Source organism: Marmota marmota, unplaced genomic scaffold, assembly GCF_001458135.2.
Source record: "Marmota marmota marmota unplaced genomic scaffold, marMar, whole genome shotgun sequence".
In the NCBI taxonomy this organism is placed as follows: domain Eukaryota; kingdom Metazoa; phylum Chordata; class Mammalia; order Rodentia; family Sciuridae; genus Marmota; species Marmota marmota.
Window position 1 is genome coordinate 9,792,344 of NW_025999853.1, and position 17,353 is coordinate 9,809,696.

The 17,353-nt window shown below is 38.3% G+C and overlaps 1 protein-coding gene across 2 annotated transcripts in view; it reads right to left on the reverse strand.

Annotated features, from left to right (window-relative positions):
- Positions 1–17,347, reverse strand: part of Dram1 (DNA damage regulated autophagy modulator 1) — a 54,530-nt gene extending 37,183 nt beyond the window's left edge. For both annotated transcript variants that reach the window (XR_007347581.1, XM_015482853.2), the window contains exons 1-2: positions 16,928–17,347; positions 2,514–2,581 (exon numbers count right to left, since the gene is read on the reverse strand). Coding sequence is in view for 1 of the 2 variants with exons in the window: in XM_015482853.2 (XP_015338339.1) it covers positions 2,514–2,581; positions 16,928–17,058 (199 nt within the window). In the remaining variant the exon portion in view is untranslated. The remainder of the gene's footprint in view (positions 1–2,513; positions 2,582–16,927) is intronic.
- Positions 17,348–17,353: the final 6 nt, after the last annotated feature.

A 17,353-nucleotide genomic window follows, 5' to 3' on the forward strand; every position in this document is an offset into this window, starting at 1 on the left:
ACCTATAATCCCAGCTACTCTGCAGGCTGAGGCAGGAGGAACACAAATTGAGGCCAGTCTGGGCAAATCAGCAAAACACTGTCTCAAATTTTAAAAAATAAAGAAAACAAGAAGAAAGGAAGAAGAGAGAGAATTTGTGGGATAAATAGATAGCTAACATAATTTTAGATATGTATTCCCTTTAACTCAGCAAGCTTACAGAAACAGTCACCTCAATACACAAAGATATGATTAAAAGGACATTCACTTCTACACTGTAATTACAAAATATGAGAAAGAGCCTAAGTGTTTACCAATAGGAGACACACTGAATAAATTTAAATACCATACATCCACATGATAGATATTAGTCATGTGTTAAAAGGATAAGGTAACCGGGTACAGTGGTGCATGCCTGTAATCCCAGAGGCTCTGAGGCTAAGACAGGAGGAGCATGAGTTCAAAGCCAACTTCAACAAAAGAAAAAAATAAAATAAAACTAAGCAACTCAGTGAGACCCTGTCTCTAAATAAAATACAAAATAGGGCTGGGATGTGGCTCAGTGGTCGAGTGCTCCTGAGTTTAATCCCTGGTATCTGTGCTCCATCCCCCCAAAAAGGATAAGGTAGATTTGCATGTATTGACATAATGATGATTATAATATTTTGCTATACTTTAAAAAGCAGGCTAAAAATTAATAATTCATCATAACTTTTATTTTTATTGATTATAATTATACATAATAGTGGGATTCATCCTGACATCTTCATATAAGCACAGAGCATGATTTGGTCAATCTCATTCACCAGTAACTACCTTTTCTCTCCCCCAATACTCTTCCTATACTCTACCATTTTTAAAAATTTGTGTATTATAATTATACATAAAGGTAAAAATCATTGTATATATTATATATTCATAGACTATTTTATTTTATTTATTTTTTTTTTAATATTTTTTATTATTTAGTTTTCAGTGGACACAACATCTTTGTTTGTATGTGGTGCTGAGGCTTGAACCCGGGCTGCACGCATGCCAGGCAAGCGCGCTACCACTTGAGCCACATCCCCAGCCCCTCATAGACTATTTTAAATAAATATATTCATGCCAGCTTCTGCATGGCCTAGAAGCAAAAGCCATATTTATCATTTGCTGTTTCAAAATAATTTCAGTCTTCTAAGTCTGAACTCTTGGCAAGGGATGGTGTAAAAGGGACTGAGATTGAGACTGACAGACCCCCCACCCATTTCCACTTCTCTTTGTTTACTTCCAATTCCATCGGAGAAGATCCCAAATGGGTGACAAGACGAAACATACTCCCTACCAAGTGGCATGAACAAAGATACCCAGTTACCAAGCAGAGTTTCCAGTACCTCTGTCCCTTCTTACCTGCACCAATGGAGAGGGACAGAAAGTGCTGGTTAACCACAGTTCCTTGGCAACCTGATTGTTCCACAGGGTAGGGGATTATGAAAGGATTAAGAGAAAAATCTCTACATCTTACATCTACCTACTCAGATCCCCCTATAGTACACTGAGTTTTACATCAAAAAGTAGTTGTGATATTACATTAATTGACTCACAACAGGATTGTATCCCATCAAATGCATCTCAGGTGGTTTTGAGGAACTGAAAAGAAAAATCATACTTGTGTTGGAGACAAACTATTCCTTGTTTCACCTTTCTCATTTCTTTAACAGGTCAGTGGTTCTCAAACTTTAGTGAGCATCCAAGTCCCCTACAGTGTTTTTTAGAGGGGAGGGCCGGGGGTACTGGGGATGAAACCCAGGGCCTCGTGCCTGGCTGGCAAGCGCTTTACCACTGAGTCACACCTCCAGCCCTGAGTGCTCATTCACATCACATATTCTTGGGCCCATTCTAAAGGGTTCTGAATGAGTGCATCTGTAGTACAACCAGGGAATAGCGCTCTAAACCAGCACCCAGATGGTTTTCATGTGAGTTGCCTTTCACGTGAGCACACTTTGAGAAACAGTCTTTTCTGCATTGGCTTACACAAGTATACATCACAGTTTTTAAAAACTAAATTGCATTTCAAAGCCACCTCAGAAGTTTGGGGTTTAAAACTACCCACAGCAAACCCTGTGTCAAACTGCTAAATAAAGTGAAGAATAATTCTATAACAAGGTTATAATCTTGGATTTCTACATGTTTTAATTTCTCAATGTAGGGCAACATTCTAGTTGCAAAGGTTGTAATTTTAAAAAAATATACAAATTGGGGAGGGAAAGGGAAGATATTGGGGAATGAGATTGGTCAAATTGTTATGTGCATTTATGAATATAGCATAATGAATCCCACTGCAATGTAATGCACCAGAAATACAAAAATTGCAAAATTTTTTTAAACATTTACTTTTTAGTTGTAGGTGGACACAATATCTTTATTTTATTTTTATGTGGTGCTGAGGAGCAAACCCAGTGCCTCACATATGCTAGGCAAACGCTCTACCTCTGAACTACAACCCCTGCCAAGATTGTAAATTTTTAACTTATTCATAATAATTGGATACTTACCAAGAAATGCAGAGAAGTTTATCATGAATCCAAAAATACCACTCTCTGGAGGTGTTGTTCCTGTATCACTAGGAAAGAAATATGCAAATTATCAAAAAGAAGCTTGGTTCAGCCCTCTGGGTATGTAATAGGCAAATTTTGTATTGTGTTTCCAAGAAAAAAAATCAGGAACCAATAAATGGGATGGATTCCAACTAAAAAGATTCTTCTTAGTAAACAACCAATAACATGAAGAGAGCGACTACAGAATTGGGAGAAAATCTGTACCACCTGCACATCAAATAAAGCACTAATCTCCGGGATATATAAAGAACTCAAAAAACTTAACACCAAAAAAAAAAAAATCCACAAATAACTCAATCAATAAATGAACTGAACAAACACTTCACAGAAAAGACATATAATCAATCAACAAATATATGAAAAATGTACATCTCTAGCAATTAGAGAAATGCAAATCAAAACAATTCTAAGATTTCATCTCACTCCAGTCAGAATGGCAATTATCAAAATACAAGCAACAATAAGTGTTGGCTAGGATGTGGGGAGAAAAGTACACACATACATTGCTGGTGGAAATGCAAATTGGTGCAACCACTCTGGAAAACAGCATGGAGATTCCCAAATGGAACCACCATTTGACCCAGCTATTCCACTCCTCAGTTTATACCCAAAGGACTTAAAATCAGCATTCTACAGTGATACAGCCACATCAATGTTTATAACAGCTCAATTCACAATAGCTGAACTATGGAACCTAAATGCCCTTCAACAGATGAATGGATAAAGAAAATGTGGTATATATACACAACGAAATATTACTCAGCCTTAAAGAAGAATGAAATTATGGCATTGGCAAATAAATGGATGGAGTTGGAGAATATCATGCTAAGTGAAGTAAGCTAATCCCAAAAAACCAAAAGCCAAGTGTTTTCTCTGATATGTGAATGCTGATCCATAATGGGGAGTGGGGAGGATAAGGAAGAATGGAAAAACTTTGGATTAGGCGGAGGGGAGTGAGAAGAGGGGAGAGGTGTAAGAATAGGAAGGACAATGGAATGAGACAAACATTATTACCCTTTGTACATGTATGATTGCATGAGTGGTGTGACTTTGTACTATGTACAGCCAGAGGAATGAGAAGTTGTGCTCCATTTGTGTAGAATGATTTGAAATGCATTCTGCTGTCATGTATAACTAATTAGAACAAATTAAAAAATTTTATATTGTGTTTCTTTTGGATGTTCAACAACATTGAATTCTGAGGGTATGGACTGATTTTGTTCTAATGTATTTTCATTTGAGCACTGAAAAACCTAAAATTTATTTTTTCACCATTGAGAGATTACATTTTTTTCCATAGCAAAAAAGCTAGGGGAAATGCTTAAAGTGAGTGGTGTTGCAGTTTCTCAAATGATGGAAACTCATACACTTGATATGCATTCATTCTTTGTAAAGAATTGAATTTTATATTGAAAATAAAAACTGAATATTTTACTATTGAGATATTAAATACAAAAACACTTTGATCTTTTAATGACTGGGTTTATGCACAAATTTTATGCTTCTGAAGACATAGTGATGAAAAGTTTGGCAATATTAGTGATCACAACTAGTGCTTTATTGAAACAATGGGGTATATTAAGAATATATTGTGGTAAGTTATTTGAACAAAAAAGTCTCTATAAAATATTTTTTCAGGTACAGTCTTTTGATTAATTAGATAACTTGGGAAATAGCATTTGACATGTTCTATTTTCTATTCCTTATTGCCAAATTTAAAATTTTTATATTTTTAGGTTCCTCATAAGGAACTTTTCCAATGGAAAACTGAAAAGAGCTCTCAATTTGAAACAACTTGTACCCATTTTGAGTGTTTCCACATATAAAAATAGCTCCAAAATTTATGTGTTGAAAAACCAATCACATTGAAAAGACACACTTCAAAGTAGCTGAAGAATTCCAAGAGAAGCCTGTGTGTGCAGAACACTTAACATTCAAAGAGGAGCATAAAGAGGTCAATAGCCACCGCCCTTACATCAAATACTTTTATTCATAATTATTTCAGTCTCAATGCCACCTGTCCCTGTAAGAATCTGAACATTCCCACTTTTCCTCATTTTTCACAATACAGGAAGTTTGAAGGAGAAAGTTCCACATGGGTGAGATGCCCTTCTGAGCATGGTACCAAGCGGGCACCCAGGAAGCGAGATGCAGTGCAGGGCTGTGACCTTGGGCTGCACTTTTGCTAGATGATTAACTCTGGGAAGTCAAGCTTTTCTCTCTTGGCCTCAAGGCATATAAAAGCAGCAGCTACCAGGTTGAGTCATCCTGGAGTTCTTGTTACACATTTGTCACACCTCAGAGAGTCATGTGCCAGGGACAGAAGAGAGACAGCAATGTGCTGGGAAGAAGACTCTGAGTTTGTTTGTGAAGGAAGAAAAATGGAAGAATGATGGGATACTTAGGAAGATAGGTAGGTGAGTGAGGCCCTGAGTCTATCCCCAGTACCAAAAATAAATGAAGGAATGAATAAATCCATGTAGGACACAAAGCACATTGTAAATAGCCTTTCTATACATATTGTTTGAATGAATATTAGTACTGGAAAAACTGACCTAATGTATACCACTTACTGAACAATAAGTGTGTATCAGACACTGTTACGTGCTTATCATACACGATATAATTTTATCTTCATATCCCTGATAGGGATCCTATAACAACTACATTTTACTAAGGAATAAAATGGGTATTGGAAAGGTTATGTAACTTGTTCAAGGTCATGAGCTACTTAGAGGAATCTATATCCCAATTTGAATGTCTAACTCCTGACTCCCCAGCCTCTATTCCTGACTCCCTTGCCTCCAATGGCAGTGAAGCCATTAGAGTGAGTGGTGGCACGGAACAAACACTGATGTGCTGGTGGATGTTTATCAGTTAGCTCTGAAGGGTGTCTGATTTGTTAGCATTTTCCAATTGCATGGTGAAAATATACCCAACATGTCAAAATGTGGGTTCCCAAAATGCAGGTCACTGAACATGTAGAAATAGATGCACACCATTGTCTCCCTGGAGTAAATATCAGCTGATTCCAGAACACCTTGGGAATGAACCATTGTAGTAATGAAAAGGGGTCATTATGTCTTTGCTGTATAGCTAGAAGACATAAACCAGGCAAGAATTTACACCTTCTCAAGTACCATAATGTAATTGTAAGTCCTCTTTTACAAACATTAGCATGGTAAATCTGTTTTTTTTTTTCCAGCATCACTAAGTCTATAATGTCCACTATCAATGCATGAGTACCAAGGGGCTCACATTCTTATACCTTTGCACACAACATAGGCAGTGTCAATATAACAAGAACTGGGGGAAATACTCATGCACTGAATTCATAAACAGCTATATGGTTAAACAGCCATCTTTTCAAAAGTTTTGACTTGGCTGTGCAAATCCCTATAAAATGAATTCATTTGTCAACAAATCATGTTAGATACCATCATCATTCATCAACAAAATATTGTTAGGCAAATCTGAATCACAAATTCCCAAATCTATCAGGTAAGAATGGTGAAAGTTTGGGGTTTATTTCCACTAAGTAACAAAACGGTCCCTAATTACATTAGCTGAAATTTTGCTCCAGAATATTTCATTGAAACTTTCCAAGCAACAATGAAATGTGGAGACTTTTAAGAACTTTTTTTTTTTTTGGTGGGGGGGTTGCTGGGATATAAACCCAGGGATACTTAAACCACTGAGCCACATCCCTAGCCTTCATTTTTTTTAATTTTGAGTTAAGTTGCTCAGGCTGGCTTTGAACTTAGGATCCTTCTGCTTCAGCCTCCTGAGCAGCTGGAATGACAGGCGTGCACCACCGCGCCTAAGTATCTAAGAACACTTAAGAACAGTATTAGTTGTCCATTGCCATTAATAAAAATGGTAGGGCTCTTAACTCTTACTGAAAAATGTTCTTATAAGTTGGTTTCTGATCTTATGTATTACATAATTAGTAAACACTGAGTCACATCTTCTGCTAATGTTGGAATCCAAATAAGCATAACACCAAGCAGGTAACCAAGAGATCCTGTGGGTTGCCTCATTTTTACTTTTTAAAGCTCAAGCTAAATGATGCCATCATGTGAAGGCCGAACTGTAGTACAGTCAGCCCATCTATCTGCGGGTTCTGTTTATCTGTGGATTTGACCAACCCAAAATATTTTTAATTGCATTTGTACTGGACATGTACAAACTTTTTTCCTTGTTGTTATTTCCTGAAAGCTACAGCATAACAACTATTTACATAGCATATACAATGTTCCAGGGGTAATGAGTAAACCAGAGATGATTTAAAGTGTACTAGAGGATTGTGCAGGTTGTGTGTAAATAACCCATCATTTTATACAAGGGACTTGAGCGTCCACAGATTACGGTACTCTCCAAATTTGGTATCCAGAGTGAGTCCTGGACCCAATCCCCAATAGATACCAAGGAACTACTGTATTGGGTTGCTTAGCTGTACCTGGGTGCTTGATTTAGGAAACTGGAGAAAAAGTGAAAGGCGAAACCAGTTGCTTCCCAATCTGGCAGAAGTAGTCACTCCACCCAGCTCCCACACACTGTTCTGTATCCCATGGTTGCAACAGTGTGGTTGGCCCTGCCCCAGTCCCACCGACCACCTGGCTGGCTGCCTTTTTAAGGAGGGGCTTCTGAAACTGAACCAGGGATGAGGAGAGCAATTATTCCTTTGCCTGTACTTTTTAGAAGCTGTTGAGGCTGGTATGTGTACACAGTTGTTTCAGGATATGTTGTGCCTGGGAAATCAATTTATGTCTACATTTCCCGTATTTACATTTCCACAAGGTAAGCCAACTGTGGAAAATTACAAGTAATTCATGTAAGATCCTTCTCCAAACTAATTTATGATGTCAAAGCAGTAGTACATTATTACTTAATGCTCAAAGGAATGAGCACAATAGAACAAAGAAAAATACCTGATAGTATAGAAATTTCCCAAGCTTGGACAACTGCTAGGGTGTTTGGTTTGGTTTGGTTTGGTACTAGGGATTTAACCCAGGGGTGCTTTATTGCTGAGCTGCATCCCCAACAGTTTTTATTTTTTATTTTGAGACAGGGTCTTGCTAGGTTGCTTAGGGCCTTGCTAAATTGCTGAGGCTGGCCTTGAACTTTTGATCCCCCTACCTCAGTCTCCCAAGTTATTAGGATTACAGATGTGTTGCCACCTCACCCAGCCACAACTGCTATTCTTTTAAACATTAGATACATGTGATTCTATTACTGCAAAATCTGGAGAAATTGAAATGTGGGATTATTGGGAGGATTTAGATACTGACAAATTGCAACATTCTTTGTATCTTCAGACTGAAGTTTATTAGAATGTTCTAAAATCCTAGGTCCACTGCTTGAAAGATTGAGCAAGATTTAGAACCTAAAAAATTAAATGCATCAGTAATTAAATGCAATCAGTAAAACATCATTAATTTCTTTATCTTCTCAATATTTAAATATATAAAAGGAATGAGTATGGGAATAAAAAGTCATATTACATTTTATGAGACACCGATGATTACTAGTGATATATTTATGACAGCTTTAGTTGGTAATGACTAGCTTAGAATGGGAGATACCCTGCAGCTATATCAACTATTTTTAAACTCAGAAAGAATTTCCTACTCACAAATACAAACAACTTGCTCTTTTCTTGAACTATGGAGTTTGGCTTCTCTCCTTGTTTTTACTCATACAATAAAACTTAAAAAAAAAAAAATCATCCAGCTTCTCTTACATGTCCAGAACTGTGCTAGGTGACATAGATATCAAGATGAAAACAAAGTTTACTACCTTCAGAAAGCTTGGTACTTAACAAAAAAAATTCACAGTTTCATTGATTCAACATGTAATTACAGAATGTCTTCTGTATGACAGGTAATTTTGTAGACATGGTGAATACAGAGGTAAGTGAAACGGAAAAACTCTTCCTTGGTGTAATTTATATTATTGTGGGGAGAACACCAGCAATAAAAACCAATGATCTAGCCCAGGCACAGTGGTGCTTGCCCCAGTTCCAGCTATTTTGAAAGCTAAGGCAGGAGGATTGTTTGAGCTAGGGAGTTTGAGGCTAGCCTGGGCAACACAGAGACCCCCATTTCAAACAAGCAAACCCTATGATGTAGGGGTGTTGAGTGCTGTGAAGAGGGAAGAATAGATACTAGAACAGAGACTGATAAGTGATCTGCCTTTTGAGACAGGGTAATTCCCAAAAATGACCTTCATGGAGACCTGAATGAAGAGTGTGAGCATTAGAATATTGGAGCCAGGAAATTTGCAGACCACAGGCAACAACCAAGTGTACAGGCAATGTGTTAAGGGAACTGCAAGGAAGTGGGTGTGGCTGGAGGGGAGTGATCAAGGAGGAAGGTTGTATCTGAGGGCATATAGAGGAAAGGTCACAGTAAGGAGTCCCGATGCTCTTCTGAGCATGATGGGAAGCTGTTAGGGACTGAAAGCATCTAAGTGACGTAAAGTTGATTGACATTTTTAAAGGATATTGTGAAAAGAATATAGATTGGCAAGCTGGGCCAGGAAGACCGTTAAGAAACTAGTTTCAGTAGTTTGTCAAGAGATGACAGTGGCTTAGACTAGTGTGGCTAACTAATAAAGACGGAAGTAGAAAGTGGTCAGGTTTTAGAAGCCTTTTGAAAGGAATCTCTAGAAACTAGTCCTCCCTTGCACTATACAGGTCCAGAGTACCACCAAATGAAAAAATAGAAACAGACCTTATTTCAGCACTTACACTCTGCCAGGCACATCTTAGCTAATCTTCACAACATCATAAAATACTTAGCATTGCCACCTTAAAGATTAAGAAATCAGTGTTAGAAAAATAACTTGCCCAAGGTAGTTATTGCTACAAATAACTTGCTACAAAGATAGTGGATGGAAGCCAGGATGTGCATGGACAAGTAATGTCAGTGGACACAACTTAGGAATTCTTTTCTGCTTTACTATATATATTGCACTTCTTTAAGCATATTGTCATTTCTATGTGTGTTTACAGTATTGTGTATCTACAATTAGGTTCGTAGCAGCTTGTTAATCCTGGAGCCATTATTAAGGGGTCCTTGGCTTACAGTAACTCTTTAGTGCATGCTCTTGATGGACTGAGATGCAATTATTCAGTTATTGTGAAGTAAAGAGGACTTTAATGGATCTCTCTCTCTCTCTCTCTCTCTCTCTCTGTCTCAGTTGAGATGAAGTGCTTCTGTTTGAAAGCTGTCAGTCCTGGATTAGTCAAAATTTTTAAGCAATAATATATTCCTTTTGAAAATATGAATAACATTTTAAAATTCTCACAGTTTAATTGAATTCAGTGGGAAGGAGAATTTGATGCACTCAAATGAGCGGAAAATTTAAATCCAACAGAAGAAGTTATACGTTCATGATTGGCTCAGAGGCAACACTACTACTTCCACCACAATTAATTTTCAGGCTGAAAAAACTGGGGATCCTCTTTCTTTTTATTTTAAAATTTATTACTGGAGATTGAACCCAGGGCCTCTCGCATGCTAAGCATATGCTGTACCACTGAGCTATGCCCTTGCCCCTAATTTTCTTGTTTTAATTATAATTAACTAATTTGGGTAATGATTTTTTTAAAATTTATCATAAGGCTATGATTTAAAGAAAAAAAAATTGCAGACACTAGAGCACATCAACAAAGTCCAGCATTAAAGTCACATTACTTCTTAGGGGCTATGATTAAGAATCTGATTAGATACCAAAATAAAACTTGATACAAATGCTTAATTATTTAGGCCAAAGAACCTCTATAGAAGTATCTGTTCTCCAAGGCATTCCAGTTTGAAACTTAGTTTTAGATAAGGCATGACAAATATTAATGAAAGACATACAAGATGATAAAAAGGGCAACACTACAATTCCCCACATATTCTGAAACAATAAAACAAATCTAAATTATTTTATTATTTTTCTTTAAACAACTGCCAAGATTGGAATCAAAGATAAATACAAGGCACAACAGTTTTGCTCTGGTTGTTATTTAGATTGGGGGGATGTTTTTTTATCTTCTGTTTTTTTTTTTTCTTTTTTCCCTTTTTTCATTTTTGAAAAAATTATAAATTGTGATTTCAAGGATGATACTTTTCTAACTAAAAGTTTCAAATGACATGTCCACATTTTTATCCTTATGACTGCATGGTGTAGATATACTATGAAGTAATAGTCACAGTAACTGTAAAGATTGAAGATGTCATTAACACATGTCAGAATAGTGATTTTAGGCACAGTGACCTCACTATCTGAATATTTATTCTCCATTATGACAGTTAAAGAGGAAAGCAAAAATCACCACTCCCAGAAATTCGGTGTAATCTCAGTCATCAAAAAAGTTGTTTTTAAGCAGAAGTCATCAAAAATTATATGGATACTTATACAGCACAAATGTTTTAACTTAAAGCATGTAAATGTACATTCATTTTTTTCACTAGTTGATGTGGTCCAAGGCCATTACAAGAGCACAGGTATATAAATTAGTATTTTGTTAACAATCACATAATGTATAATCACAATTATGCACTAATTCTAATTTTTAATAACCAAATCCTCTGTAACCAAATCCCTTAGGCTATCTGGTATCAACTTAGCAATTTCCTGCCGGTAGACCACTCTGCTGACTTCTTTGCCCTGTGTCTCTTTCATCCTCAATGTTCAGTGACCCTTACTCTTAAAGTTTTGCCACTTGTACTTGCAGAAGAAAGAAGACAAGTACTAATAAAAAGCAAAGCTGTCAAAAAAAAAAAAGCTGTCTTCCTGGTATATAAACCACCTCTCTTCTTGGAATCATCTCATTTCCAGATTTGTTTTCTTTAAAGTGGAGGGAAGTATTAAAGATACTCTTGCAGCAACTTAAATGAAGGATCCTCCTAGTTTGTTTTAATCAATTTTTCTGAATCTTTGCTTTTGTCAGATCCACTCCTAAATGGACCAACTATAATTTGAAGACAACTTGTTTCTTTTGAGTCTTCCCTAAGTATTATTCCACTGAACTTTTTCATAAATTACAATTCTCTTTCTGCATTGAGGGGTCAATAGTTGCTGTGGAATTAAATCACACAGTTACAATCAAAGTGATAATACTAATAGAAAATACTTATAGAGAATTTATTATGTTAATGAGTTTTAAGTTCATACATGAATTTGTTATTAGGTACTGTTATTAATCTATAGAGAAGTCAAGTAATTTCTCCTGTTGGAGAAGTTAAGTCACTTGTCTAACTTTCTGCGGCTGGAGCACCAGCTGGAGCTATATTCTAACCAATTTGTCTGCTTCAAAGCTCTTGCTCCTAACCTCTACATTACGTTCCCTCTGGGAGTGAATATCAATTTTGTAAATATTCAATGATACGAAAAGACTGCAAAATGAGATTGAAAATCTCATAAAACATGAAAAATTTCAGAAGTCAGCAAAGTGATGTGGGAGGAGGACTGGAATCACAACCAAATTAACAGAATCAGCTAACAATTGAAGAGGAGGAAACTGACCAGGTTAATAAAGCAGGCCTATTTTGATCAACATTCAACCAATATTCACTATGTAGCTACCATATGTCAGAAATTACATATGTCAACATGGGAGACCCAAGAGTGAACAAACTCCAAATTTCTACCCTCTTGAACCATATATTTTTCATGACAAACAATATGCAATATCCTTAAGAACTAGATTAAGGATGGCTATTGAAAAAAAATTGAAGTCTTCAAATATTTTTGCAAAAAAATGAACAACTTCTTATCCCCCCTTCAAAAGCCAAATGCCAAAAAAGGACTTTATATCATGCAGTCCTCAAACAATAATGAAAAATTTGTTCATCATTCCCTTAAAAAAAACAGTATCTGAATCATTTCTTAATTATTAGAATTAGTGCATAATTGTAATGATACATTATGTGATCATTAAAAAAATACTAATTTATAAAGATGCTTTCCTCATTTTTAGTCTCTTTTTTGAAGTCAAAGGCCTGACCTCTTTTCCTTCATCTACTATGTAATTTTGGTCCTCCTTTAAAGTGGCTTAATTTTAAGTGGCCCAGTTTTCTTCTATCAATTACTGAGCAAAGATTGTGGTCATGAGGAAGAACAACACCAACAGACCACAATCATCCAGCAAAACCATACTTGCAGAAGAAGGGAGACAAGTACTAATAAAAAGCAAAGCTAGGATCTAGAAGTGGCAAAACTTTAAGAAAAAAGGGTCACAGAAAGAGAAACAGGGCAAAGAAGACACAGAGTGATCTACCAGCAGGAAATTGGTAAGCTGATACCAGATAGCCCAAGGGATTTGTTTACAGAGGATTTGGTTATTAAAAATTAAGCATTGGGCTGGGGATGTGGCTCAAGTGGTAGCGGGCTCGCCTGGCATGCGTGCGGCCCGGGTTCGATCCTCAGCACCACATACAAACAAAGATGTTGTGTCCGCCGAAAACTAATAAATATTAAAAAATTCTCTCTCTCTCTCTAAAAAAAATAAATAAAAATTAAGCATGATTGTGCTTCAGAATGTAGGTGTGGCCTTGTAAAAATCTAAACTAATCTTTTAAGGTTGACTTTTATTTGCCCTTGATTTTGACATCCTAGCATTAGTAATTTCATAATGCACACAGAAATATCACTTTTTGCTATTCTAATTTGTTAAATTTAGTGGGTATTTGAATCCCGTGTTTTTAATTTTCTGATAGGAAACCCATCCATTTGACTTAAAAATGAATATATACCCAAAGAGATGGTGGGAAAAGCTTTATAATCACCCTTACAATATCTTACTGATCTTTTCTACCTTCCATCACACACAAGTAAACCACTTTTATTAGTCTCTTTTATTTTTTAATTTTTGGTACTAGGGATTGAACCCGGGCCTGGTACATGATAAGCATGCACTCTACTGCTGAGCTACAACCCCAATCCTTATCAGTCTCTTTATACAAGCTAACACACACACACACCACATATTATTTTTCTTTCCCTTTTTCCTGACTAATGGTAGAATATTTTGTTCTGCATCTGACTTCTTTCTATTTAATGATTATTATTCTTGGAGATTTTTTTTTCATATCAGCACATAAATTTAAAGTGAATCTGCTAAATAGCAAGAGATTTCACTTGAGGTATTGTAATTTTTGGATAATCTGTATTTATTTAGTCAGTTCTCTATTATGGACATTTGCATGGCTTCCAGTCTGTCATTATTAAAAGCAGTGTTGGACTGAGTGTGTAGCCCAGTGGCAGAGCACTTGCCTAGCATGCATGAGGCCCTAGGTTCAATCCCCAGCCCTGTAAAAATAAATTAAAAAATAAATAAATGTAATCAGTGTTGTGAACAACCTTGTAGATATGCCATTCTTCAGATGCGCAGGTATCCCTGCAGGGTAAATTTCCAAAAGAGGGGCTGTTGCATCAAAGGATGTGTATGTGTATATCATTTCCATAGATTTTTGCTAAAGTCCCTCTACAGAGATTAAAATCAATTTACATTCCCAAAAGCAATATAAGAGATAGTCTGTCTTCCCAAAGTCTCACCAGTAGTGTTATCAGACATTTGCATTTTCTACCAGTCCAGTTGGTGAAAAAAAGGCACCAATGAGTTTCAATTTGAATTTTTTGTTTCTTTTCATGAAATTGAACATCTTTCTGTGTCAAAAAGTCATTTGCCGATTTATCCAATGTACTGAAGAATAACAATGTTATTCGGAGACAAATATCTGATAAGGAAGCTGACTTTGAATGTCATTCTGGAAAGAGATCTTCTTGTGCTTTTTAAAAAAATATTATTTTTAGTTGTCAATGGATCTTTATTATTTATATGTGGGGCTGAGAATCAAACTCAGTGCCATACACATGCTGGGCAAGCGCTCTACCACTGAGTTACATCCCCAGCCCCTCTTCTGGTGGTTTTTACTCTTACTTAAAGTTTTAGAGTATGCTAAAAACATCAGAGCATGGGTTTGGCTGAACAATTTTAGCATGGGAAAGGGGACTCCCCCTGAGAACCTCTAATCTCTGATCAACCACCAAACTGAATGGCTTTATTGAGCTTCCCAGGGATCTGCCCTGACCAAGGATGAGTAAAGAGCTCAAGAAATATAACTTCACACATACTGAGGATCTTTTCAAAGATCTTACATCTTAGTGAGAAAGACAGATAATAAACACAATGAATAAGTTAAAGCACATAATTTCTTAGCAGGTGATAGGGGCTATGGAGAAAAATACGACCATATGGGGGATCAGGAATGTAGGGTGCAATTTTAAACAGGGTGATCAGAACAGATCTCACTAAGATGATAATATGTGAACAAAGGAGGAGGTAAAGGACAATGCCTGCCACTACCTGGAGTAAGAACATTCTGGCAGTCAGCCAGTGCAAAGCATGGATGGATGGAAGTATAAGGAGTGGGGGTAGAGGAAAGGAGGAGGAAGAGGCCATAAGATCAGTGATAACAGATAAGGAAGGTTGGGAGAGAGCTGAGGGGGTCGTGGGGTTTAGGGAGAAGAGATAAGGTAAAAAAAAAAATTCTGGGTTAGTGAATAAATATGTTACACCATTTCTTGATGTCTGGTTCCTATCTTGTTTCAGTTAAGTTTTCCAGAAGGGGCAGGGCAAGCCAGTGCTCCAGCTGCTCACATAAGCAGACAGCAAACAACCCAAACTCCCCAGACAGACATGGGCACAGTTGGTACACTTTGTTGTTGGCTGATGGCTCCTGGCAGTAAGGGGACCATCTCTTGCCTTTTTCTCCTAAAATTCTGCTTTTCCTGTAGGCCTATTTTCCTTGTTAAATTTTAAACCCCTTAACTGGAATGAGCATCTCACAAATATTTCACTTTGTCACCTTATTTCCTCATTTCTGATTGTCCCCGAGTTTACCTTGAGGGGATGTTAGTCATAACTACACAAGGCCAGGCCCATGTGCATATCATATTATTCATATTCAGACTCAGGACAAACACGGCTGTTTTAACAGCTCTTCATTTTTATGCAAGTTGAAGGGAATCTATTCTGTCTCAGAAATGAGAGAAGGGAGATGGTAACACTTGGAACTGAGAGGTGCCATGAAAAACCCAGCCCAGGTTTCTTCCAGGGCACAAGACCAGCTTGGGGGGGGGGGTCTCCTAAATCTTTAGAACATTTCTTCTTGCAAGGCAATACCATGGCCAACCCTAGAGATTTGCTGCTGTGCTCCGTTGTACCTGTCTGTACATTCCTTGCATCTTTCTTTAGACCCTAGTCCTCTCTTGTCTCACCTGTTTCCCCTTCCTCTCCATAAAACAAAAACAAAACAAAAAATCAACCAAACAAAAAAACACATAGAATATTGTTTACCAGACAGAAAAGATACAAAGAAGGAGAGGCCCTCTCTATCCTAAAGTAATAATAAGTTCTTGGCTGTCCCCAAATTTATTTTCCCTTCACTAACCAATGCAGATCCAGTGGGGTCACACCACTTAAATAAGGATGAATCATACTAATAGTTAAGGAATGCCTACTCTTTGGGGTACAGAGCTCCAAGCCATATAAAGAGAACCAAGCCACTGTCCCTAGCACTGATCCTCAGGAAAGGTGGAAGCCAAAATACAGGAAAAATAAAATGGCAAAATAATGCAAGCGATGTTAAGAGATGACTATCTACGGGCTCTAACTTTGGTGGTCCAGTGTCCAGATGAGTCTTAAACCAGACTTAGGCTTAAATTCCCAAGGGAACTTAAACCAGACTCCCAGGGATCTGGAGTCAGCATCTTGTGGCTGTGGCCAGGGCACGGATCTGGATGTGAATTGTTTTTTCTATCATTTATTAGCACGGATTGACATCAGTGTCATATTGATGTTTCATTATCTATTTAAACCTCCAGTTTTTAGGGGGAGGGGCATGGAAAAGGAGGCTAGATATCCATTTCGAGAGATGTCCATCCATTTCGAGAGATGTCCTCAAGCAGAAGTGAAATACGTGTGCTGCTTAGCAGATACCTGGATCTACCTTTTAAAATAAAGGTCATCAGTCAAGACCTATCTTTCTTTCAGTCTCACCAGAGAAGCCTTTTATCACAATTCAGTTCCATACCCCGACTGAAAGTTCTATGGTCTGTTCGGTCCTAAACCCCCATCCTGATGCTACTGTGTTGAGTGCTCAGGGTACAGACAGACCGCTCAGCGCAGCACCCTTTGCTTCCCTAGGCATTGCCAGCGTTGCCACCTTCTGGTTCACTTCGACCTCAAGATGCCCCCAGCTGGGTGTGGACTGGCCGTCTTCCCTCCCCACCAGCAGCGCTGCCCTGGGATCCCTGTCTGCTCCCTGGCCGCTGTCGTCCACCCTGCTCCTCACCTGATGTAGGGGAGAAAGGGGTTGACGTGCCCGGAGAGCACAGCAACCACGTAGGAGATGATGAAGGCGGCGGACGACCAGGTCACCAGGAGGAAGGGGACGATGGCCATCCCCTTCAGAAAGCACAGCATCGCGCCGCGGCCGCCGAGAGGGCGCTGCGCTCAGCGGGGCGGGACGCGGGGTTGCTCCGGGCTGCGTGGAGGCGGCGGCCGCGCACTTGCCAGTCAGCTAGACGGCGGCCACGTCTCGGACTGCGACTCGTGGCGGGACCCGAGGCTCCGGGAAGGCCTGGGCAGGCCCGGGAGGGAGAGAAGCGCGAAGAGCCAAAAGAGGTGGCAGGCTGCAAGGCGGCCGGGCCGGGGTGGGTGGGGCGCGGGTGGTTGCGAAACGCGTGAAGTCCCAAGCGGCGTGCTGGGCCCCGGCGAT